The sequence below is a fragment of the Ambystoma mexicanum genome, chromosome 11 (genome assembly GCF_040938575.1).
Source record: "Ambystoma mexicanum isolate Mex_15411 chromosome 11, UKY_AmexF1_1, whole genome shotgun sequence".
NCBI classification, from domain to species: domain Eukaryota; kingdom Metazoa; phylum Chordata; class Amphibia; order Caudata; family Ambystomatidae; genus Ambystoma; species Ambystoma mexicanum.
The window spans coordinates 725,224,815-725,251,646 of NC_090934.1; the positions used below are offsets into that span (position 1 = coordinate 725,224,815).

Below are 26,832 nucleotides of genomic sequence, written 5' to 3' on the forward strand. Positions count from 1 at the left end.
TCTTCTACATCTACATGCGGGGGTCCCCATCCCTGGAATACCAATATTTAGAGAACTGGGCCTGGGATACATGATAATAAAGTTCGAAGTCAGGGGCTGCCAGTCCACCCGCAGAGTATGGTTTGGTTATCCTTTCCCACCCTATTCTTGGAGTCTGTCGATGCCAAAGGAAGGTCGTGGCCATAGACCTAAGTTTAGTAAAAAAGAGTCTTCCCGGCCAAATCGGTATGTTCACAAACAGGTACAGTAATTTAGGGAGGATTACCATTTTAAGGACTGCTACCCTGCCATGCAATGATAACGGATGGCGGTCCCACAACAACAGCATAGTCTTCAAGGCCTGTGGCATCGTGATTGTCAGTGTATAATCTATTTTTCCCATGTGAGACAAGTATACCCAAATATCTGATGGACTCGCTGGACCATCTCAGCCCGCCCAGAGAGACAGGGCAGTCTGTTGCCGGTGTAAGAGGAAAAACCTCCGACTTATCCTTGTTTATGGTGTAGCCAGAGTATGAAGTGAATTCTTGAATCTCTGCCATTATGGGAGGTAGGTTATTTTCCGGTTCAGGAATATATAAGAGTGTATCATCAGCGTATAGAGATATTAGTTGTGTGGCTCCCTTCAGGTTAATGCCCTTATTGGAGTGTCGAAGCCTTATCGCGATTGCCATTGGTTCTATTGTCAGGGCCAATAGTGTGGGCGAAAATGGGCAGCCCTGCCTAGTGCCTCGTCCCAACAGAAACATATCCGAGATTGTTTGGTTTGTTAGCACCCGGGCACCGGGTTTCGTGTAAAGCAATTGCACGTACCTAATAAAGTTCGGGCCCATCCCAAATGCCTCCAATACTGCCAGCAAGTAGGCCCAGGAAACGGAGTCGAAGGCCTTCTCAGTGTCTAATGATACGGCCACAGCGTTCCTGCCTGGGTCAATTTGGGCCAGTATTCCAAAGAGCCTACGTAGGTTAAGTGCCGTAGATCTAGCGGGGATAAACCCATTCTGGTCAGGGTGGACCAATGTGGGGACCGCCGGCAAAAGCCTGTTGGCCAGCACTTTGGCGAATATTTTTGCGTCTGTATTAATGAGAGACAGTGGCCTGTAGGACGACATATCCTGGGGAGGGCGGCGCGGCTTAGGGAGAACCGTTATCAACGCCTCTCTCATGGATGGAGGTAGTATGTTACATTGAAGGGATTCTTCCCAGACCCGCAGTAACACTGGAGCAAGCTCTGCACTAAATTCTTTGTAGAATTCAGCCCCAAGGCCGTCCAAACCTGGAGCTTTGTTGGACGATAAATCTTTAATCGCCTCAGCAATCTCCTCTGTAGTAAGAGGCTGGTCCAGTGCAAGGCGGCTCTCCTCCTGGAGTTTTGGCATCGTCAATGCGGCAAGGTATGTCCCTATCTCAGTGGCCGATTTAGTATCTCTATTACTATATAATCGTTCATAGAACCCCGCAAACTCAGCATTTATTTCGTCTTCATTCACTACAACTGTACCCCCAGGTGTCTGTAAGCTGGTAATACGATTTGGGTGCCTGTCTTGTTTGAGTAAGTTGGAAAGTGACCTGCCAGCTTTATTGCTTTCGCAATATCTGCGGGCTCGGATCGGGGATGCCATGTACTGCACTTCTCTAGAGGCCAGTTTACTGAATTCCTGAAGCTGTGTCTGTATGTCCGCCAGTATGTTCTTGTCATGGGTGCGAGAATAAGTGTCTTCCAGTAATTTCAGCTTGCCTTCAGTCAGGGTCAGTTCAGCCCTGACTCCCTTAAGAAGACCAACAGATTTAGACAGTAGCGCACCCCTGACCCAGACCTTAAAGGATTCCCACACCGTGGAGTATTTATCGACTGAGTCCATGTTGATTTCAAGGAATTCAGCGATCTCAGTGTGAAGCCCCTCCACCGTCCCGGGGTCCCGCATCAAACCCTCAGGCATCCTCCATCTCCTAGGGGGTCTAGGGCAATTGTGAAAAGTGATCTCAAGTGTTATGGGGGCATGGTCAGATAGTGTGCGGGCTAGTATTTCACATGTCTTTGTACCAGCAATTAGAGAGGGGGAGACAAACAAATAATCGATTCTGGATTCGGAATCATGTACCGATGAGTAGTACGTGTAACTCTTCGTAGTCGGGTGGAGAACACGCCAGACATCCTCAAGAAGAAGCTGAGACAGAACATTTTGTATAGTAAGAGAAGCTCTGCTAGGTGCTCTTACAATTGTGCTGGATCTATCAAGCACCGGGTCTATAGTAACATTGAAGTCTCCTCCCCAAATAATGGTAGGGATATTGACAGCAGCGATCAATTGGTATACATCAGCATAAAAGGTGGGATCATCAATATTAGGCCCATATGTGTTGACCAACAATATCCGCTGGCCCAATATCGAGCCCCAGACAAGAGCGTATCTACCCAGAGGGTCCAGTTTATGACCATCGAGCCGGAACATAAGATTCGGGTGTATAAGAATGGCAACCCCCCTGGACTGGGATGAATAGTTGGTATAGAACCTGGACTTGCCCCAACCGGGCATGATGACCTCATTATCATTTCCCATAGTATGGGTTTCCTGTAGCATAATGATTTGGGCACCATGTCTGACAATGTAATTTCCCACTTTTTTGGCTTTCGAGCGATTGTTCAGTCCCCTCACATTCCATGAGATAAGTTTAACCCTCAGAGCATGAACAGAGCTTTACAGGAAATATAATATACGGGTAATGACCAGAGTGTGAGGAGGGCTTTACAAAAGGATTGTGTGGGTAGTACCGGACGGCTCCCAGATATAGCACCATGCATCTCAGACCGCGTCAGTGAGCTCCAGACCACTAGTATCAACAGTAACCAACAAGAACTTCCCAAAAAAACCTTCTCAGAGCAAAGCCCCATGTAGAGGGGGAGCGTACTCACTCTGCAACATGGGGTTCGAAACAAACAGTCCCAACCTTTCCCCCCCCAGCCCACCTGCCACCCTCACCGTCTCCCCCAACTCGACAGTGTGCGACCCCAAACTTATGGAATACTCCCGGGGTAGCCATGTTGCCTCACATGACCGCCATCCCAGGCCTCCAACGCCACCACTCACAGAAGATGGCTGACTGTAATCTCAGAACAAAAGGGCCCATGCCATGGGGCCAACAATCACTCAATGTCAAGCATGAAGGTATGAACTTCCTAGTCTGCTGGTCGAGGTCCATTGTACGGGGCCGGTCGTACCCCTCTTGGAGGAAGGGGTATAGAGGATTCAATATATGAAAGGGCTTCGGATGGGTTCTCAAAGAAGTGCGACCTACCAGCGTGTTGAATTCTCATTTTGGCCGGAAACATTAAGGCATATGTGATCTGTCGTTCTCTGAGGAGCTTCTTGACCGGTTCATACGAGCGTCTGGTAGCCTGAACAGAGGCGGAGAAATCAGGGTAGATATGTATACGATTGCCCTCATAGTGCAGCGTGCCCGTCTCCCTGGCCAGACGAAGGATTGTATCTCTGTCTCTGTAATTTAGTAGACGAGCAATTAAGGTTCGCGGTGATGCCGGGAGCCGGTGCTAGGGTGCGGTGTGCTCTCTCGACAAGGAAGTGTTCGGACAGTGTATCAGGCCCAAATAAGGACTTAAAAAGTTCCTCCATATGTTTCTCCATTTGGCCCTTGCCGAAGGATTCGGCCAAACCTACCACTCAGACATCGTTCCTTCTGGACCTAGATTCAAGATCTTCACACTTACTCTGCAGCTTGTTCATAGTGTCTTTAATATGAGCTATATCACGACTGTGTTGATCAACAGTATCCTCGGTAGCACTTATCCTGCCTTCTGCATCAGTGACACGCGCACTCTCCTTATCGATTCTGGCCTTCAGAGAACCTATTGTAGCAACTATCCCATCCAGTTTGGTATTTACAGCCAGAAATCCGTTTTGAACTAGCATGGCCACTTTATCCTCTCTGTCCAGCACCCCACGCTCGCCCTGCTCATCCTCATTCTGCTGGGTGTCAATTTGCTCAGAGTGACTGACCGCATTGGTAAATGTGTCCATAGGGCCCTTCTTCCTGCCACCTGGGGTCTTAGGGGCTCTGTTGGATCTGCCCGGTTCCCCCATGTTCGTAGCAACTCTATTCATATATTGGATCCGAAACTGGTTCTTCCGCAGGGTCGAGGCCACTACCACAGGCAGCGGAAACGAGGGGACTTTAACTAAATGCGAAATAAGGATGGATTGTATCCTCCCGTGTCAATAATGTCAAGCACACCTGCGGGATACCCAGTATAACGGCCCCCAGAGGTACACACCAGCAGGTAGCAGAACGGCCACGCATCCGATGCAGCGAAGTACCAGTAGTGGTAACAGGGATCAGTCACAGCAAAACAAAGGGTGGATTGCAGCCAAATGAACAAATAAACTGTGGGTCTAGAGAGGCAGGTAAAGAGCGGGAGGCCCGCAGCTCTGAATCAGGAGTTGTGGAGATAAACCCCGACCCCCCCTGCATCGGACGCCCCCTCACCCAGCAAGCGGAATATTCCAGGTGTCCCCGGTGTCCCACCCAGCTGGTAGCGGCCCACGCAGGGCAACAAACATTCAACAGCACGGACGTACCCGAGTCACGCCGCCTTCAGAAGCAGGATTGCGGGCCCAGCGGTCAACCCAGCCGGGGGGCCCAGAGGGGGGCAGGCGGAAAAGCAGGGGGCCACCAGCGGGACCAGGTCTCAAGAGGGAGCGGCGCCTGCGGCACCACCGGCAGCCCGCCCGGCTTAGGGGGCTATGCGGCAACTGGATCGTGAACCGGCAGCAGCCGCAAGTATCAGGGTGAGGGGAGGAGATCCAAACAGCAGCGACGGGTTGGTAATGGGTCGGGACACAATTCGACCATCCGGCGTGGCACCGGGCCTTCAAGTCCTCTCTGTCTAATGTCAGGATCTGGCGCCAAGGAGGGGAAGCTCCGCCCAGCACAGGCCCCCAACAAACAGCAGCCACGGCACTCGGATAGATTCCTCCGGAGCCGGGAGCCGGCCAGGGAGCGCCGCTCGTGTCGGAGGAGCTTCGCGGGGGCAAATCTCGGAGATGCAGCACTATTCCAGGCTCAAACTTCCACCAGCCGTGCAGGACCCCGGTCGCAACAGATCAACCAAATTGCAGCAACCCAGTCAGCCAGAATACGGATTTATAAGCTCAGGATGTGGAGGCAGCGCGGGAGCCCCTGGTTTAAGCAGCCATTTTCGTCGTGCGCAACAGCGCCCCCCCGAAAGCATTGTCATTCTAATATATATATGGGTGAAAACTCAAGAGCCCCTGCTGCAGGTAGACTATGCAATCACATTCTAAAATTGGATCATACTAAATTGGGTAATTTTATCAACTGGGTTGAAATTCCAATTAGTAAAGTTGGGTACGCTCCTACATCTTGGAAATCATGTACCTTAATTCTTATCCTTAAAAAGGGTGAGAGGCTAGACACTTTCAACTATAGGTTAACTGCCTTGCTGGACACATTTCTAAAAGATTTGCAAAGGTTTTGCTGCAGGAGTTCTCTAGCTGGGTGGAGGAAAATGAAATACTACCTCAGTTTCAAACTGGCTTAGAACAGACGTCTACCACCACAAATATTGTGGCTTTAGTACAGACCATGTATAACACCATTAGGATTAAAAGCTTATTATATGCCTTATTTTTGAATTATTTCAAAGCATTTCATTAAGTAAATCGTAGAAAACTCTTGCTAAAGCTGTGGAATTGGGGTATTCCTCAGGACTTACTAAAATGATATGATATGATATGATAGATTATTTATAGTGCCAATTCAGGATAACAGCAAAGCCCCTGTTATTTCACATGTATATTGTGGATGTTTGTTGAGTCACCAGCATCAGCTCAAACATTTCCCCCAAAATAACGTTAAATTAACCTATGGTGTCTTGTTTATGCAGATGACTTGGTTATCCTAGATTACACACCTATTGGTCTTCAAAGAGCAAGATAATTAACATATTTGCTAAATACTCCAGGCTCTGAAAGTTAACATATTTAAAACACAAATCATGTGTTATTTAAATGGAACGAATGGTAAGCACTTCTAGTGGTCCATAAATCAAGGTAGGTAAGCCCCTTAACCTTCATCACTGTGGCATTGACCACACATATAAAACAACAGGACAGTGAATGATGTCCTGAATAGGACATACCTCCCTACATTCGGAAAGGTTACATTTGGAAGGCTAATATGTTGAAACTAGTTATGAAGTCATCATTTATTTATTACTGTTTGAGCTCGGACGTGAAGTCAACACGAGTCTCCCAAACCTGTGTCGACTAGAATGCTTTTCTAAATAAACTTGTTTACCCAAACAGGCACCAGAGTTTGTATATAATTACTCAAAGGATGTTCACAATTCTTTTCTTTATTCTTTATTCCTACGGTCGACAGTATTTGCTGACATTAAGTTCAAGTGTTGTGATAGAATTTCTTTGCATTTCATGCACTTTAGAACGTCTTGCACTTTCGGCTTACCCCTGGTGGGGCACATTGATTTATGCACTTTAAGCGCTGAAATATTTTAATGTATTTGTTCCTAATTTTGTAAATCTTGTTTGAATATTATATATTGCTCACATTGTTTCTATATGAATTCATGATGATGTATTCAATATATGATTTATCTTTGCTAGGATAGCCTTTCATGCATCCTAATTTTCTAAAAATGTAAATAAATATACATAAAATCAGCTATACACTAAATCACACTATATGTTCCGGATAACTCTAAAAACGTGGTTGATCATACGCCTTCCCCTATCCCACCTCTCTCCCATTTCCTGTTCCGATCTAACTATGTATAACCCATACCTGAAATGTTGCATGCCTTCTACTGTACTCTGTAACAGCGCCGATGCCCATGGGCTGTGGTGCGCTTTATAAATGAATAAAATAGAAAATACAAATAAATGTTGTCCCCTTCATTCACCATCCTGTTCTTTTATATTTTTACGCACTTCTAGTGGTACATGAATGGTGGAACAGCTTTAGGTATCTTTTTGTACTATTTAATGGGACACTACCAAGGGCCAACAAAACCTCGTAGGACAAAAAAAGCAAAACTTAACCTTGCCCTCAGTTGAACTCTAATAATGGTGGCTTTAACTGATGCATACAATCTGAATGTCGCCTTTGCAATACTTGAGGCTGAGGTCTCACCATTTGATAGTCTTGCTTGGTTGAAAAAGGGTGAAGGGCTAAATTGGAAACACATGTTGTGAGTCCTAAAAGCAAAACCAGTGGAATACCTATCAATGGAAATTGGTATAGTTAGCATCTGTGTTCAAGAATTTGTCCCAGACTTCCACCCTTTCTACAAGGTTTAGTTCACAAAACCAGATATACAATATTCTATTGTCTCCTTTAAAGGATGAGGCAATAAATAACTCGTACATGGGTTCTTTTGCGTAGTATTGCATAAAGTCTCTGGACACATTACATTTGAAAATCAACGAGGTGGCAGAGAACCTTATTTACGAATCCATAATAAGCAGAAAGACCATCTCAATGATTATACAAAAAGCAAAACTCAACTAGGAAATAAGCTCTGTCAGTAGAATACATAAAAGTGGCTGGGCCCCGTAGAGGTACTGCTTCCTAAATACTGCATGGAATTTCTAAATATCAAGTGGACATGAATTAATATGTGTAAGCATATGAAATTACTGGGGTATGGAATGAAGTTCCACGAGATGAAAGGATTTGATTTATGCAAACCAACGTTGCATAACATGTGGCATGCGGGCGGATGTGACAACATGTGGCGGTCGGCGGATGTGGCCCTTCAGAGCATTGTCACCTGAGTTTAATGATGAAGTCGTACTTGGCCCAGAGTCAGTTTTTCTTTGCATTCTGATACCTGCATTTTAACTTCTGTTTAAAACATCATACCAATACATCAAAGTGGTAATGCCATTACAAGGCAGTGTATCACACAGGTCACAGTTACAAAAATAGAGCAATACATAAAAATTACACCTCAAACCCAGTTTTATTTATGTTACTCAAATTTCTGCAAATTTGAGGAGCACAAGTCTTTTAACTGCTTTGTGATTTTTGCTAAAATATCCTCCCTTACATACCTGTTCTCTGTCCCAAAACATTCCTACCCAACATTTGTACCTCCCACAACCCTGCACATATGTAGATTTTGTATATACTTAGCTGATTGTTAGGCACACTCATCACTCTGTTTGCTATGGGTTCCCTAATTCTATTGTGATTCTCTTCTTGTTTTCTTCCCAGATGTATGTTTGTAATTTTCTATATGCATATATATATATATATGCACAAGAACAATGCCAATCAAGGGCTAATGTTTCAGGTTGAGGTCACTGAACAGATAGGCCTATAAAAAAGAATTCAGAAGGAATTCAACAACAACAAAAGTGGACTTGTTTGGTGAGGCATCAGCTCTCGCTTCCAAAAACTGCTCTTGGCTGTGGGAGGACAGAGGTCTAAAAGGGCAGATCTGCCAAATATTTGCCTACAAATGTCTTAATCAAATGAGTTGAATTAAATTAAATGCTAATGGAGTTCTGCAGCAAGTGTGATGAATTACAGCTTAAACTAAATTTGTACTCACATGCTGAAGATTTCAAATATGAAGCATCTAAACAAAAATAAAATAACACAAATTAAACAAATAAGGGAGTGTCAGTGAATTTTATCATTTTTAAAGCACTAGCATGATATACTTGTAAACTGATATGATATTTACATTTGAGCGATTAAAACCTAAAAAGAACACATTGTACGTTGACTTTCATGACTATTCACATTCATTTTAACAGCGGTCAAATCTCTTTGTTGGGTAAACGTTGTGGGTTGAATGTTGTCCCACATGTTACATATAAAATATACAAGTTAGTGCAAGCAAAAACAAATTCATGATTTTGGAGCCTTAATGGCACCAAAATGGTGTTCAGCTGCAAGAAGGATAGGATAGCCCCCTTCATTGGCTTATCAACTTGAGGCATCAGTGAAAAAGGTAAAAAGTAAAGAAATTGTGCACTCTTTGCCTCAAACATAACAGTCTCTGCAAAAGTAGAAAAAAGGGTAAACATTGCCGACGTCCTACTTCAAATGCACCTGTTCATAGAAATACTCCTACAAACCAACCTTTGTGTGGACCTTGTGAGATGTATTGTGATGACACATCTGGTCTACTGCAAAAATACAGAATTCAAAAGCAAGATTCCATGAACAAGCAAGAGCACACAAAATCCACCTGAGGTTTGGACAACAGAAAGAATGTATCTGTGTTATTCTGCAGCAAGGCTCCACAATAGTCATAGGAGCTGCCCACTCATTGTGCATAAATGACAATAGCACCCGGGGCAGGGGAGCCAGCCAATCAGGTGGCTAGGCGCGCAGGCTTGAACCGCTGGTGCAAGCCCACATTCTAAGCCGCCTGGTGGCCGGCTCTCCCCGCCACTATCTTCCCCCCACCCTCCGTCGTCCCCGTTTGTTTTTCTTTATTAACCCCCCCACACCCCCACTTAACTTATTTCGACTGCGGCAGCCCTTGCCACCGCAGTTGCACCTTCCTCTCAGGTTCCCACGGCCACCATGGAAAGGGAAGAGGGGCTCCGTATGGAGCCCCGCCTTCCCTTTCCATGGCAAGGATTTTCCTTCCTACAATGGTTATAGAAAGGATAATCTTTTTTGTTTTAGCACCCCTGGTTGCTTAACTGGGGCTGTGAACTGTGACCCCCCCCCCCTAGTGTTGCCATGGAACTGGTACATAACGCCACAGAGAACCTTCAACAAACCAACAGTTGAACAATCCACCAATTCATGCTCCAACACCACACACATGGATTCGGGTAACTTGGGATAGATATGGTAACACAGGCTCTGGAAACTTATCAATCCATTGCTGACAGCACCCAGCTGCTTTTCAGAAATCACTTCAAAGCTGTACTGTTCAAACAAGCCTCTCATTGCAATTAGTAACCAAGAGACCAAGTTATCCCACAGTAGGGGCAAACTATTTATCATAGCTGAAATTTAAATGCATCAAATCACTCATCGACTATTATCTACATTCCCACTTACCATCCTCACGTCATAATTAGGATCCAAACCCATACCCAATATAAATCCTACTTCCGCCAAATTTATGTATGAAATGTCTTTCTCTCCCAGAGCAGCCACCTCCTCCATATGAGTTGAGCTCTGAAATGCGCCCCAATGTCCTTTGGGCAAAAAAAAAAAGAACAACTATAACAAGATGTTCCGAAGCAACCACAGTAAGACATGGCTACCTGAATAAAAAAGAAACATGAAGGGTTTTTATTATAACTGGGTTGGTCTTGGTGGTTATACTTGCTACACAATAGCGTGGGTGGTCGTTTTTCATTGCTATTATTATTAGGGTATTTATTGATGCTGGACATAGTTTGGGAAAGCAATGGAGTACTTTACAAGTCATAGGGGGAAGGGCATGCTGAGGGAGGTAGAGAAACAGGGGAGGACGGGCAACTTGGCATCAAGGGATCTACAAGCAACCATGGGAGGGGGAGCAGATCATCCAGCCTCAGATTAGGTGTGGAGTGGAGGGTGTATGTACGTAGGTGCTAGGGTGGATCCACTGCTTGAAAAGGTGGGCCTTGAGTTCCTACCTAAAATGTACAAGATAGGGGGTAGTCTGGTGTTTAAGGGGAAGTTCCAGAGTCTGGCAGCATAGACAGAGAAGGCCTGTCATTTGATTCGTTCCTTCCTGCACTGGCGGAGATCAAGTCTGCACATGTCCTTACTTCTAGAGTCTCTCAGTATGGTAGCTTGAGGAGTTCAGGGTGATAGCCTTGTAGATAAAGCAACAGATGTGAAGATGATACATGCTTGAAGCGGGAACCAGTGAAGTTTGATTAGGGTCGCAGGGATGTAATTGAATTTGCAGAGTACTTTGATGAGTTGTGCTGCAGCATGTAGGACAGAACTCAGTGGTGCCAGCGTATCACCGTAAGGTCTTTCAGAAGGGCATTACCACCATCAAAGTGGGAGAGGACCAAGACTTGGACAGCAGATCAGAGGTAATTTTCTGGGAGGAAGGGCTTGATTTTCTGCAGGATAGAATGTGGGTACCAAGCAGTTTGTGTCTTCCCTGCTAAGTGCTGCTTGAAGGAGAATTGTCTGTCAATGTCTAAGACAAGGGACTGGGTGCAGGTGGCCAGCTGGGGTGTGAGACCCCCAAGGTTCAAACCAGAGAGCCAAGTCTGGCGGTCAGGGTGGGGTTGAGCTTTAGGTGAGCGCTCAACATCCAGGACTGGATCAATCTGAGGCTGGCCTTGAGACTGTGGATGTCTTCATTGGAGGATATCTTGAGGTAGAGCTGTGTATCATCTGTGTATTGGTGGATGTAGATGTTGTGTGGAGCCAGGAGGGTGTTGAGCAATTCCATGTACAGATTGAAGATGACGGGGGTGAGAATGGATCCATGGGTGATGAGAAGAGTTGGTGATCTGGAGCAATCCCTTCGGTTAAATTGGTGCAGGTTAGCAAGGTAGGTTCCCCATGCGGCAATGTTGAATGTTGGTAAGTTACTAGTGGTCCACTTTGTTCAATGTTATTGAGAGGTCAAGGAAAACCATGAAGCAAGGGTGGCCATCATCGAGTATGTTAAGGATATCATTGATCACCTTGATGGTAGCCATTTCCATGATGCATCTGGGCCTGAAGCCAAATTGGTAGGACTGAAGGAGTTTGTTAGCTTCTATGTCCTGGAGGAGCTGCGTGGCTAATGCTTTTTCCAGGATCTTATCTAGCAAGGGAAGATTGGTGATGGGGTGTTAGTGGCTGAGGTCTTCAGGTGCCAGTGTCAGTTTCTTGAGAAGCGCGGAGGATTTGCTTGGTCTTGAGAGTCGAGGGAAGTTGTCTTGAGTGAGGGAGCTGTTGATTGTCAGATAAGGAAGAATTCAGTTGGAAGGGTCTTGAGTCAGGAGACAGGGGGGATGTCGCCCGCATATGATGTGGCCTTGATGGATGCCAGGGTGGCAGTGAGGTCTTCTATGGTGAGTGTCTAAAAAGTGTCCTGGTAGTGGTGGTTTTGCGAGATGGGACGCAATGTGCTGTCAGTTATAGCGTTAGTGTCTATGTGCCAGCGGATCATGCTGATATTTTTGATGAAGTGGATTTATCAAAGCAGAGCAGTAAGGTTGGGTCATGCCGAGGGTTGATGCAATGGTTGATGACTTCATTGTTGGCCTTGGCTATGGTGTTTTGGAAGTAGCTGGCCTTGGCAGTGATGATCAATTGCCTGCATGTAGCACAAAGTTCCTTGAGCAGGGTGAGGTTGGATGTGCTGCATAATTTTGGCTAAGTCTATTCTTGTTTTCTGATTGTTCTTTTGTTGAAATTAAGTTCTTGAATGTACCACGGTGCGGAAGGATTAAGCTTTGAGCGTGTCTTCTTTCTCTGGGGCATGGTGGTTGATGTTAGTTGTGAGGGTGGTGCTGAGTGCTTGGGGCAGCAATTCATGATCCTGATTCATCTGAGGAAGATCAGCCCATGAGAGGTGGAGGTTGGCAAGACCTTCTGTGAGAACATCCACTGAAGTTCTTGAATGATGTGCAGGCTTGTTTGCTGGGTTTCCGATGTGTGTGCTTGACTGGGGTTGTGTGACTAATGTCAAGCGAGGATTGCCAGATGGTCTGACCAGTCAAGCATGATTTGAGAGATTTGATAGAGTGGGGCAGGGCAGTGATGATGAGTTAAGGGTATAACCTTTCCTGTGAGCTAGGTCTTTGGTGTGTTGTGTGGGGTTCAGAGTGTCGAATAGGCATTGGAGATGTTACTTCATTGCCTTGGTTGCTGTTTTTCCAGGGATGTTGACGTCACAGAGGAAGATGTTGGCGGTGTGTGTGAGAGACTTGGTGGTGACCAAGTACATAAAATCTCTGATGAATGAGGTGTTGGGCTTGGGGGGTTGGCAGATTAGGAGGAAAGTGATTGTTTCCATTGGGGAGAGCAGGACGTGGCAGGAAAGGCCTTGACACAATTCAGTTAACCCTAGTCCCAGAAGGCTCTCTCAGCAAGTAGTCAGTAGTTGTCTTTCAGTCCATTTCTAAGGTTGCTTTATCTTGCTTTCCACTTTCCAGGGAGATAAGTGTCTTCCCTACAGAAAGGCTCATTTTTGGAGGACCTCACTGAAGATTTGGAATGGAGAGTCATATTTTGTAATGGGGGTAGACATTCATACTGGCATCTGTGTACAAGCACTCAACAGTATGCAAGTTTAAAATAAAGATCAGGATTCCTGAAATTGAGAACACTAAACATTTTAACATTTTTTTTAAACTCCTCAAGAAAACATTCTGCCGTTCTCTAAATTTGACCCAACTGCACGGGATACTGAATAAAATTATAAGTGGGACTTTCACATGTCAAAAGGAATTAACCAGCATGGGCTGAGCGTCACAGTTTGACAGATTGCTCCAACAGTTGCACCATTTCCTACCAGGTCTCTCAGCGTGGATGAGTGACCTGGTTCCAGTGGCATTTTACACAAATAAAACATGAATACAAATAAATAGCCCGAGATGCAAATACATAAAGCACCAGCTGCAATATCTGTCAGCAGCGCTGGGTCATTTCTTATAATCACTGTCATCAACTACCTTTTATTATCACATCTAATAGTAAAGGGTCATCAGCATAATATTCAACTGCTTTGAAGCTACATAAATACATTTTTCATGTTGTTTTCATTCCAATCACATACCACACATTTTTCCACACTCTTCACATCCATTACTGTTGGTATCTAACATAACAATAGTTCCACTTTAGACCCATAAACTCATTCATTTCAGCACTATCCACACTACACTATAATGTTATTCATTAACCTTTCAAACTATATGCACTGCAACAAAATCACATTCTCTGCCCAATCTTGTATGTTACTCTGTAACATTTTTCCTACAAAACATCCCACGCTACATTAAAAAATATGCACACTCGATTTGACATATTCTCTTTACAACAGTTTATATCAATTAATGACCCAAAACACTTATGTTCATATTTTTTAACGTGACATTTTTTCACCCAAAGTAAATCCTTATTAGTTCACAAATTGCTCAAACATAATGCATTAGCTAATTATTTCGACCATAAAATCAAATTCTTTTTTTGACCCATTCAAATACGGCGATTTTCTTAAAGCTATATGATAACGTTACCGCACATGTCATTTTTTTATATATGCAATACAATGCATAATATGCCCAACCGACTTTAGAAACAAGTTAAGAGGACGGTCAGAAGTCCATCATCCAGACATATCCAAAATGGCGACTGGCTGAATGCCTTGGTAAGGTTAACGCGCACATGATCACGCTGCGCATGCAATATAATGTAGATCATGCCCAACCGACTTTAGAAACAAGGAAAGAGGACGGCTACTAGAAGCTTTCAAGTCTAAATCGTAAGACTTTAAAAGGTAAAAAGAACGTTTTTCATCTATTTTTCGCCAATTTCAATGTGCATACACTCAAATATTTCCTTTGAAATACAGACTCTCCAAATAAAGTTGACATCCACCCTAATAGCACCTCGTCTTTTTCTTCTTTTTTCTTAGAAACTCCTATTGGGGTAAAACAGTACAGGGGAAACCTTAATCACATACATTATCAAGACCACTCCAAATTCAAACTAAATTGGAATCTAACATCCATGTGCCAAGTTTTCTAAATGAATGTGAATATTTAACCACTAGGTAAGATTACAAATGTTATGTATAACAAGTGAATATGCTAACATCACGTTAATTTTCATTCTCAAGAGAATTTACTGCCTGTTTCTCTCAAGGTTGTGAACTTAATTTTGCGCCAAAGGATATTTTTGTGATACAAGTATTGTTTCTTTGCTTTCACATTGCTAGATATGCAGATTAGATATATATAATCTTTTCTGTTTTCTTTTAGGCATGTTTGTATCTGATCAATGAATTTGAATTTAATTTCCTGTTACAAATCCCTCCTGATGAGACAATAGATTTGGTGAAACACGTGTTGAGGGCACTATTATTTAAGAATAACCTTTGGAGGATCATTTTGGAATTAAAAGGCCTCATGATATAACAAATGTAACTTTTGGAACATCATCTAACCTTTAGTTAGTTTCAACTTCAGGTGCGCTAGAAGGTGACCAGAAATGTCTGCTCTTTATAAATTGTGTCACACTCAGCAGTCTGAGTGTTACTAGTCACCACCAAGCAGCACCCAAAATACCTTTAACAAAACGAAAACATTGTCAACTAAAGACCAATTCGCTATCAATTGTATTTGAGACTACAAATGTACAAATATTAAGCAGCACTGTATTAGCAACACTGCCATTTAAAAAGTGCAAAACACACACACAACTCACCTGAAGCTGCTTTTCTGTGCAGTTGTGACTTCCCTTTGGACTGGGCTTCTTGAAGTAGGGGTGCAAAAAACTCTGGTAGCCCCTGGAGGGAGCAATGAATATGTGCTGATTACCCCTTGTGACCCTCAAATGCTGCCTGTTGTGACGTAGGGTGTCACAGCTGTTTAGTGACGACCTATGTCACCAGATGAATAAAAGGGAAACCCCGCCCAGGAGTGGGCAGGGATTCCCGATACCCAGGCACTTGTGTCGGTCTCAATTATTTGGTGCTGCATGCCCCAGCCTGTAACCGTCTCAATAACTAGCAACGAGGAGTGGGGTGCCCCCACCAGCCACCTCCCACACACCTGAGGTGCGTGGAGCACCAGAGACTAATGGCCATGCTCTAGTGCAGATGACGGGGAGCGCGGAGCGAGTCATCAAGCAGTGCATGCCCGCTCCCGAATGCAAGGTGTTTGCACGGGTGCTACTGCCTCGCATTGCTACACTGCAGGTGAGAGTGTAGCTTGCTCAAGCAACAAGGGCAGGCCCTGGTGTTGAAGGAGACAACACAATAGTGTTCTGAGTGGCCCGTTGCTTCCTTGTAATGACGCCACTTCAAAACAAACAACAACGATGCATACAACAAATCTCCCAAAGGCATAAATAAGTTGGAGCGTCATCCACATCCACACCCACACCATTAGGTCCAGCTTGCGACCTGAACAGGGTGCTCCTGCGACCGTGATCCCTCCAGCTTAAGTTACAGGTGGCCAGGTAAACAACAAAATAGACCTAACAAGCTGAGAGGTAGGGGGGCTGTCATGGATATATGCATAGAAGACGAGGATGGAGTGTCAGGACGCCACTGAAAAAAGAGCCCACATGGACAGCGCCAGCGAATATGTACAATGCCAAAGGCCACAAAGGGGGTTCTCTGGCAGCCCTGTATCTGAGTTTGACGTGACCGGTGCTCCAGCAATGCTTACATCCAGATGGGATATGTGGGTTGAAAGACTCAAAATGATCTTCAAGACTGCCAGAGAAACTGTTGGCAGGGCGATGAAGAACATGCTGCTTTTCTATGCAGCAAGCGAAGTTTACCAAATCTTTAAGACTCTACAACCCAGAGACACTTCCTATGAGGAGGCGAAAGGAGCATTGTAAACATACTTTCGACCCCTGGTCAACAGAGACTACGAAAGGTTCTGGCTGAGACAAGCATATCAGAAACACTCAGCACTCAGAGCCATTTCCGCCTGGCGATGTCATGTCACTTCAATAAAGAGGAGGATGAGATCTGCATGCAAGTCATACTCAACAGCCCAAAGAAGGTAGTTTCTCAAGGAGCCAGACATTCCGCTATATTGGATCCTCGAGTTGGGTCAGACGCAGGAACTCTCAACATCAAGGGCTGCACAGATGGAAGAAGCATCTAAGGCCAGATGAACCGAGTCAGCACATGCCGATGTGGCAAAAGCTCCAGCAAAGTCCAGAGGAAGATTTTAAAAGGCAAGTGGCACAAGGCAGACCAAGACGCAGTGAGTACTGTGGAAACGGTGCAACGCCTACGGTGGAATATCCTTTGCATGATCAAGCATGCCCAGCAGTGTGTCAGACGTGTGGACGCTGCAGGAAAGTGAACCCTTTCGCCAGGTTATGTAGGGCACAATGTCCAATTGCATAATCCACAAAGTCACCATCCACACTCCCTCAGCTCCAACAACAGCGGGTGGTGGCATTGGAAGTTGATTAACGATCAGTGCTGACAAGAACAGCAGGGCGGCAGACATTGAAGACGTCTTTTTCATATCAGCGATCTGCCTAGGTTGTACTGGCCAACGTCAAAAACCATGGTGCTCTGTGTCCATACTTTCGACAGAGCTGCCCATCCTCATCGAAATGTGAGCATCAGTGAAAGTCATGCCGGCGGCACAGTTCAGAAAACTACGACAAGTGCCAACTCTAGTACAGTCATGGATCAATATATTCCGATATGGCGGATCATTGCCACTAAAGCTAGATGGGGTATTTCTGACCATACACGTTTTTCACATGCAAACTTCTATTGATACTATGTTCTACGTCACTCCAGTGGTCACTGATACATTGCTGAGCTGCGCAACGGCAGAAGACTTAGGGCTGGTGCACTTTACTTTTCAAATGTATGAAATGGACATTACTAGCCTGCTAGACAGGTTTGAACACGTATTCAATGGTGTAGGGTGTCTCAAAGATCAGGAGGCACTTTGACCACTCGGTCCAACCAGGAACGCTGAGATATTGTCGGATACCGTTCCATCTAGGACAGAAAGTCGAGGAACAGTTGACCAAGCTGGAAAAAGCAGGCACCATAGAGAGGATTGACGGTCCCATGACATGGGTGTCACCGATTGTGGTGGCAAGCAAGCCGAAGTCCCCAGAGGAAGCCTGGTTTTGTGTGGACACGAGGCTCTCCAACAAGGCCATCCACCGGTAACACCACCCCACACCTATGCTTGATGTTGTCCTGGCAGAACTCCACGGGGTCAGGGTATTTTCGATCTTGGACCTGAAAGGGTCCCCCTGCACAAAGAGTCGAGAGCTACCACGACATTCTCACCACACATGTGGGGTTGGTTATTCAGTTACAATTGGCTTCGTTTTGGCATATTGTATGCGGCCAAGCTGTTTCAATACACCGTCCTAGGGGTGCTGGCAAAGCTGAATGTCAGCAACAATGTGCTCATCTTCTCCACAAGCCACAAGGACCACCTTCCGAGGCTAGCAGTGGTACGGGCCAGAATTGATCAACACAGCATGACGCTAAACAGGAAGAAGTGTTGGTTGATGCAGCACCCACAGAATCGAATTTTGATGTAAGAATCTTTCTAGACTTCTAGCAACTTTGACCGAACCACTCTGGGTGCTGACTAAGAAAGACCATTGGTGGTGGACACAGCAATGGCATACTTTGATCCAAAGCAGGACACCGAGTTGGTTGTGGGCACCAGTCCGGTGGGACTGGGTGTGGTTATCCTGCAGTTGGACAAGCGTGGTGATTGGTGCCGATGGTCTACGCCAGCAAGGACCTGACAAGCACAGAACTGTTAGGGATGAACTCCCAGGTAGGTTCAGGGGACTACTAGGAGTTTGCAGACTCAAGAACTTATGGAAGCCCCAACACCTTCCTCCCAAAAAGGAACACAGGCCCAGACAGACAGCAAGTTCAAACTGCAGTTTATTACAATTACAGCCAAAACCAACAGGGATCAGCACATGGATACAAGAAATCCAGGAACTTCTCAATGTCCTCGGGCTCGCAGGTCAGTTTTGTTCCTTCCTGTAGTCAGAGTGATGCCACAACCTGGGCCCTTCTCCAGAAAACCTATTGTCGCCTGGGATTGGCCATTGAGAGGTAGTCTACCTGTAGTGGACACAATACATGTTAGTTCACTGGCTCTCGCATGTCAGGTGGCTGGCCTGGCCAATCCCCAATTATCTAACTCTACACAATGTTGCAGTGTGAGGGTCTTACCATTAGTTCGGCCCATTGCTACCCACACCTAGGGGCCAGAACCGTGATAGGCTAAAGCTGCTCTCCCCAGGCCTGGTATCTGTAATAGTTCTCAGCTCTTGGTGTACCTTCTCAAGGTAATAAGGGTGACTATGTGTCAGTATTGTATCTTGTGTTCACATCATACAACATTTGTCTCCAGTGTAAGATCTTTGCTGCAAGCTTTTGTGTCACGTTCTCAGAGACCGTGATTTGAGCTTCTGCAGCTCTGAATTACACTGATTAATGAAGAATTATTCATTTTTACTGCAGCTGGTGTTACTGTCGTTCAGGGATCTAGTGGCTTTGGCCACAGGCCCTGTCTCACACGTTTGCTTCTCTGTGCAGCCTGAATTCAGCTCAGCTATCGCCGAGGGTCTGTGGCCTGTTGTGACTTCCTTAGCCATAGCATGACTTCTATGTGTTTGTGCTACTCTATATTCTCCATATGTCAGTCACACTGGACTGTCAGGTCCCATTGGTGCTCCTGCAGTTCCATAAGGTTAATTGCATATAAGCATCTGCAAGTATTTATTCAGGATCTCTTGCTTCTTGCGGTTTCTGCATTGCTGAGTTTAAGCTAGTGACAAAATAATAAAGCAATGACAGTGTGTACATGTATCTGGCTTTAACTAGACAGCTGTGCATCCTTGTTCTTTGTGTAATTGACTGTGTGAGTGTTTTTCATTGTGCAGATGGCACGTGTGTTTCCTGTCTAATGCTGCTAAGTCGTGGTGTCTCTAAAAGAGAGCTGGTCAAGTGGCACAGCGAGTAGAGCGCTCGCTTTGACATCCGTGCAGAGCCTGCTAACGCAGGTTTGAATCCCGGCAGGGCCAAACTCAGCCTTTCATCCTTCCGAGGTTGATAAATGAGCACCACACACCGTGGGTAATAATAAGCAGCGCTCAGCTATCTCAGGGTTCGTAGCGCTATATAAATGCCAAATTATTATTTATTATCAACAACGTCAGTGTCTTTGGCTTCTTGGAGCTTTAGTCAATGCTGTCAATTGAAGTCCCCTTAGTTGCTGCCTGAGGGTTTTCATCCAATCTGGGTAGGGTTTGTACCGCCCCTGGTTTGTAAGGTTGGCTGAGTGGGTACCTCTCGACGTACTTGACAATGATTGGAGCACTATGAATTGGTGCAAGATAGTATCGATGTTCACGATATCTTCGGTTCCTCTTCTGCATCATATACTTCATCGGTGGTTCAGGAGGGGGTGATTTTGCACATCCTTCTTCAGTCCCCATCTGGTCGACTTGTCGACCACATCCTTATATGGCCGTCCTCCTACTCTGGACTGCCATATCTTTTGTTATTCCTCTGAGATGTCCATAACAGTGTGTGTGGTCATCAAATGACCAATGCATGTAACAGCATACTCCTTCTGGGTTGCACCAAACCCACTTCCCTTCATAGAACTTCGAATCATGGGGGTTTTCCAGCTTTATCACTTCTGCTGGGAATAATTCACACTGCAAAATCCTCTCTCTCAACTTGTCCTGTTCTGCGACAATCTCATCTTTGGTTCCTCCTATGTTCACATCCATCAGTATCTGCATTCCAATAGCTTCTTCTGCTGTCTTCTTGCATTTTGCCATGCAGATTGTAAGAGGATTCAATCCAGCATTACAGCTAAATCAATGCCTAGTCTGGGATACTGAATGGAAACCCTTATTGATATATCTTTATGTCCAGTTCATGAGTTCTGGATGACTACCCCTATATAACACCCCTCTCTTGGAACCCCCCCCTGACCCCACTGAGCCAAGAAGTAGTTCTGTTTTGCAAGTTTAAACGGTTTATTTGAGAATGTAAACAATATATATATATATATCACACTTTATAATAAATTAATAATTAATATCACACTTCAGAACACAAGCAGTTAACAACAATGGGTAATGTTCTACTAATAAACTGATTTGATTACCCAGGAGTAGTATAAAGGATGAGGTAGCACGCTTGGGAATAGGAACAGAAGAATAAGGTGGTAGAGAATGCTTTATCTAGTTTCAGATGGATGCAATGTTGAATGAAAATGCAATACAGAAAATACTCAATATGATTTCAACAAAACAATGTAATCACTTTTCTCTGGCAATCCACTCCCCCCCCCCCTTATGCAATGTAAGGAAATGAAGAGGAGAGCACACAGTTCTTAGAAATGCAATCAAATGTAATTCAGTTCACCCCAGCAAGCTTATACAACAATAGGAGTTTTGAAACACAGGCAAAATGCTTTGAATATGGTGACAATGCAGCGAGAAATATGCTGAAAATACTTTCAATTCCCTTCAGGAGGTTCAGGGTGAGTGGTATCTAGTTAATATGAGTTCAGGCTCACTTTAGCAATGATTCAGAGATGGTGATTAAGAGGCAAACGAATTTTTAGCAAGGAAAGAGATGACTGCTGATGGTTACACGTGGCTGGATTTTTAACCAAATCGCAAATCGCGGTAAAATTCGCAAGTGCGTGAATCGTGATTACGGCAAAAGTATAAGGAGTAGCAAGCTTGCCGTAAAGCTGAGATCCTAAGCTTTCAGAGGAAAGTTAAACCAAGTTCCTAGCCCAAACGGTTCCAGAGATACGGATGATTAAATAAAGGTAGTTTTTCGGATTTGAAATTTTAAAAGTTCAAAGCGACAGGTTACAGCTTGCAGCTAGAAAATGACAGGTGACAGTTCTACTTAGGTTAAATAGATTGAATTATATTATATTAAACTAAGGGATATGTTCTAAGTTTTGCTGAGTACTCACAAGAGATTTTGGACAGGAAGGCGACTTTGAAACGGATCCGGTCACTGCGCACAGCACTTCACAGCGATCTGGTCTCCGGTTCCGAGTACAGCTCTGCTTTCTGGGTCACCGGCACTGCTCCTGGATCTTGGGTTCTGCTGGTCTGGTCTAGCACCGGTCTGCACGGCTCCTGGTCCCGCTTTCTCCGGACACAGCGCTGATCTGCACGGCTCCTGGACACTGCTACCGGTCCCGGCAATGTTCTAGGCAGGGAATTCAAACAGCTTGCCCGGCTGTTGATAGTCTGCAAATGATTTTTGGGCCTGCTGACAAATACTTTTGCTTGCAGTGGGCCTTCTTGGTTCAAAGTTCTGTAGTCTCTGTTTAGCTTGGAAGTCTAAGTGTAGGATCTCTGGATGTGAAGTCGTCGGTCAGCATGCTCCGCAGCAAATGGAATTGAATGTCTCTACCTGTCCCAGCAGTCTCTTTTTATGTGTTTTGAAAGTGGGTGGAGAGGCTAGCTTTCTAGGCCCAACCCCTTCAGAGTTCTGATAGGTTGGAGAATTCTTTGCGTTCTCACTGGAGAACAGGATTGTGTGTCAGAATGATGTCATTTAATGGCTTGCAGAAAGGACACTCCCCTGTCAAATTGCACACAAATCTATATTTGACCCAAATACATATTTGCACAGGTACACATTTGTTTAAAATTACATGCACCCATCACATATCACATGAGGTATACTCTGTTCAAACTCTGCTCTTCCTGGGGGCTTGCATTCAGAAATGGCAACATTTTGTGCTTTTTAGTGGGTTTTGCAACATCGGATTTTTCTCCAGATTTATACACATGTACACCCCCTGCCACACATATCTCAGTAACTTTCCAGGTCGCTAGCTTAAACACAGAGTATGTGGTGTCAATAAATAGTGGGATTTTGCCCCAGAGCATCACACAAATACCCAACGCGTCTTAAAACGTGCACAGAAAAATCACAAGAATTATGGTATCATTTAAATAATTTTGACAAGTCCGCACTGTGAGTTATACATCTTTCTTAGAATCATATTCTGGCCAACAGGGGTGTGTCTTTTCAGGTCACATGGTGTAGAAACCAGTTTATCCAGTGTCTGCCAAGCTCAGAGACCCTGCCCCTCCCAGCTTCTGCCAAGAGGAAGCTATTTTACGGCCCCCAATATAGCATTTGCCTGAGTCAAGGAAGGGCTTTGTTCAAAAGGAAGCCATTTACGACCACCCAAATAAACCATCTGCCTGGGCCCTTTCTTTAGTTTCTTGCATTCCCCTGGTAATTCAATCAGAGAGTGTGTGACCTCCTTTTGGCAGGAGCAACAGAATGCAGCCAGGCCTGGGAATGCATTTGTTGGGCAAGCCCCCACTCCTGTCGGGGGTAGCTGTCTGGCAGAATTCCAGTTTCCTTAAGCCAGGTTTCAGGTAAAATGTCACTTTTTGTTCCCCAGTTTAAGTCAAGAATATTTTTACATCTGCAGCTAGAATGCTGATTCTAAGTTCAAAACTATGACATTTTAACAGTTACAAACTATGTGACACTCAAAAGTAGGTCACTCAGTTAATTCAAACATCTCGATTTTGGTGGTTTTAATCCAGTTTCAGTTAGGCGGCTGACATGCATAGCTCAGCCAGTTTTGATATGAACATTGTTTTGGGCTCTTCATCTTCCCAGATTTAGTATGCACACATACTTCATTCTGCCAGATGTCCGCTGGTGTTCAGTGAGATTTTTGGATATGTTGCAATGTTTGAAAATAGGCTTTTTGAGCTGGCATTCAGAGAAACAAAAGGTAATTTTAAAGTGCAGCTTTTCCTTTGGCACACATTTCACTCATGGCACCCCGGCCCATCCTGCTCGCACTGGTGGGTGGCAAGTTAGGCAGCCATTTTGGTGTGCGCACAAACTGCGTGGTTCTCCTAGATTCTGGCGCACATGTGGGCTTTTTGGCCATCTTGGATTTTTCTAAGCCCACAGCACCAAATGTTGCAGCATGATAGTTCAAACGTGGGTCAGGACACCCAACAAAGCCCCCCCACGCGACTGCACTTTGAATTTGAGTCGATGGGGAGTCGGGTGCACAGAAGGTGATGACCCACGCACTGGTATGTCCGCATAATCTTCTTCCAATTCTGCAAATGGCACAGTTCAGCATCTTTTCCTCCGTCCGGTATTGATCGATCGGTTCTCCTCGCCGGTCCTGATGGGAATATTGGGCGGTACCCCGGGCCCCTTGCGTCTCTGCTCCCGGTCTCCGGATCGTCCTCCTTGGCCAATCTCCAGGTTTTCTTTCTCCTAGGACGACAAAGGAAGAGCGGCAATACCTATTCAAGGACATTTCTCCCCCACCATTGATATAGTGGGGTGGCATATATATTTTAGAACTCAACAGATATGAACATGCACATTTTTTTTTAAATTAAGCGACAGGAACACATAAACTTGAGAAACACAGAATTTGATAGGCTATATGTAGGATCTTTTAGGGTTGGAATTGAATTACTCTGGTGCGGTACCCTCTGGGATTGCAGAGGACTCCTCCAGTTGCTGCAAAGTGTGCCTGGGATGGCAACACTTCAACTGGTTTATGTGGACCCACTTGTCTTCCCCCTCTGCCTTTGGGGATGCGGATCTTGTAGGCCACTGGGGAGATCTTGTCTATAATCTCATAGGGTCCCTTCCATGTAGGCAAACATTTTCGCTGTTTCGCCTGGTTTCTTTGGAAGTTGTATAAATAGACCCGGTCCCCCACCTGATATTCCTTCCTGGAAGTTTTCAGGTCATAGTGGGTCTTCATGCTATCAGCTGATCTTTCTAGATTCCGCTGAGCATAAGCAAAAGCATGTTGAAGGTGTTTCCTTAAATTCTCCACATACTCGTGAGTTGTGGAGGCATTTATTAGTGTCTGCTCTTGGGTCCTGTAGAGCAAATGCTGAGGAAGCACCATCTTGTGCCCAGTCATCAACTCAAATGGTGACATTTTGGTTGCAGATGAAGGGGTAGATCTGATGGCCATTAGGACCAGAGGTAATCGGATATCCCAACTTGGCCCAGAATCTGCCACAAACTTTTTTAAGATGCTCACAATTGTCCGGTTGTAGCGTTCCACTGCTCCAGAAGAAGCTGGCCTGTAAGCAATGTGTAGCTTTCTCTTGACCCACAGTATCTCCCACATCTTTGTCATTACTTCACTGATGAAGTGGCTACCTCTGTCTGACTCAATCCTTTGAGGTAGACCAAAACGGGAAAAGATGTGGTTAATCATCAAGGCAGCTGCCGTTCCTGCCTTGCAGTTTGGGGCTGGGAGACATTCCACCCGCTTGGTAAACAAGCATGTCACAGTCAACATGTACTTATTCCCCCTAGCGGAGCGAATCACGGGGCCTACAAAGTCGATTTGTAAATCTGACCATGGGAGTGTCATTCCCCTCTTTTGGAGAGGCGCCCGGTGTGTGAGGAATGTTGGCTGAAATTGTGCACACACAAGACAACCCTTCAAATATTGGTTGAGGTGGTCCTGCCCCATGTGTGGCCAGTAGGCAACCTCTCTTAAGATTTCCAGTGTTGTGTGAAACCCCCTATGACCGGCGGTGGCCGCATCATGGGCGTGACTTAACATCAGGCTTCGGAATGAGGTAGGAACCACCCACTGATCGTGGCCAGCTTTGGATTTCCTTACCAGCAAGCCGTCTTGGATTCGGAACATTTTTGGACATTTCATCAACACTCTTATGTCCTCTTTCCCAATGTAATTGGTATCCGTCAGGGGAAAGTTCTCAGGGTCCTCAAGGTGTTGGTAAAACTTACCAATAATTGGATCCCCCTTCTGAGCTGTAATCAAATCAGCATCAGGGGTCTCCTTACTCCATTGGGCAGTTGAAAGATCATTGTGAGCATTTGTCTGGGACCTAGTGATAGCAGTGACCTGGATTTCCCCCAACAGGGACTCTATTTCAATTAGATCCCCTTGGATGGCCCCGGTTTTGGCCAGCTGATCAGCTAAGTCATTTCCAGTTTTGTCTGGTCCCTCTACTTTGGAATGACCCTTGATCTTTTTCCAATAGATGGTCATCTCATTCGAGGTGACCAGATCATCAATGTTTTGGATCAACTTCCCATGTTTCAAGGGTTTGTTGTTAGCACATAACATGCCTCTGGTTTTCCAATTAACCAGGTGCTCCAAGAAACCTGTTCCGTACATAATCAGAATCTGTGATTATGACCAGTTCGTGGAGCTGATGCTGGACAGCAGTGAGGATGGCCTGATGCACAGCCATCAATTCTGCCACCTGACTACTTCGGGGACCAATTTTGTATCCAGCGGAGGGTTCTGGGAACTCCTTCACCCATGCATTCCCTACGCCAGTCACCAGTTCTTTCTCCCCGTCGTTGTCAACATGGTAAGAGCATCCATCCACATAGACAGTGGGCATTCCCTCACACTTGTCCTCTTCAAAGACTTTGTGTGGGGAATTAAGGTATGCCTCCGTGTTGTCCTTGATTTTTAGACTTTCGTCCTCGAGACAGTTTTCTCTGGCACAATCATGCAAGTCAGCCAGACCTTGCGCGAGGGGACTCTTCTTGTTTTGGCCATATCTCACCTCCACAGGAAAGCCTTGCATTGACAGAATCCAGGAAGTAATTCGGGAATTACTCACATTCCCGGCCCGGATTCTGTCACTTTGGAGATATTGCAGAGGCTGGTGTGGAGTCTCCACTATGATGTGTTCCCCCTGGATAAACGGGCGGTAATTCTTCAATGCCCGTTGCCAGGAGTGCCTTCTCACACTCGTTGAATTTTTCCTCCACAGAGGATAAAGTTTTGCTCGCATAGGAGATTACTTTATTGATCTTGTCATGCTTTTGGTATAATACTGCCGTCAAGCACGTATTAGAGAACCCCGTCTACAGGAAGAACTCCTTGTTTCTGGCAGGGTAAGCTAGGCAAGGCACTTGTGAGAGGCTTCTTTTGAGTTGACTTACTGCCTCGGCTTGTTCTGGACCCCATTCCCACTTGGCACCCCCTTCAGGAGATGAATCAGGGGTCTGGTGATCTCTGCGTAGCCCTCAATGAACTTTCTGCTGTAATTAGTCAGTCCAAGGAGGCTCCTTAGTTCCCGCAGAGTTGTGGGGTTTTTCAGTTT

General features: G+C 45.3%; 1 protein-coding gene across 1 annotated transcript in view; it reads right to left on the reverse strand.

Moving 5' to 3' along the window:
• OVCH2 (ovochymase 2) overlaps positions 1-26,832 on the reverse strand; it is a 1,298,878-nt gene that overhangs the window by 707,326 nt on the left and 564,720 nt on the right. Inside the window, exon 8 of the mRNA XM_069623602.1 lies at positions 8,615-8,641. Within this exon, the coding sequence (XP_069479703.1) occupies positions 8,615-8,641 (27 nt within the window). The remainder of the gene's footprint in view (positions 1-8,614; positions 8,642-26,832) is intronic.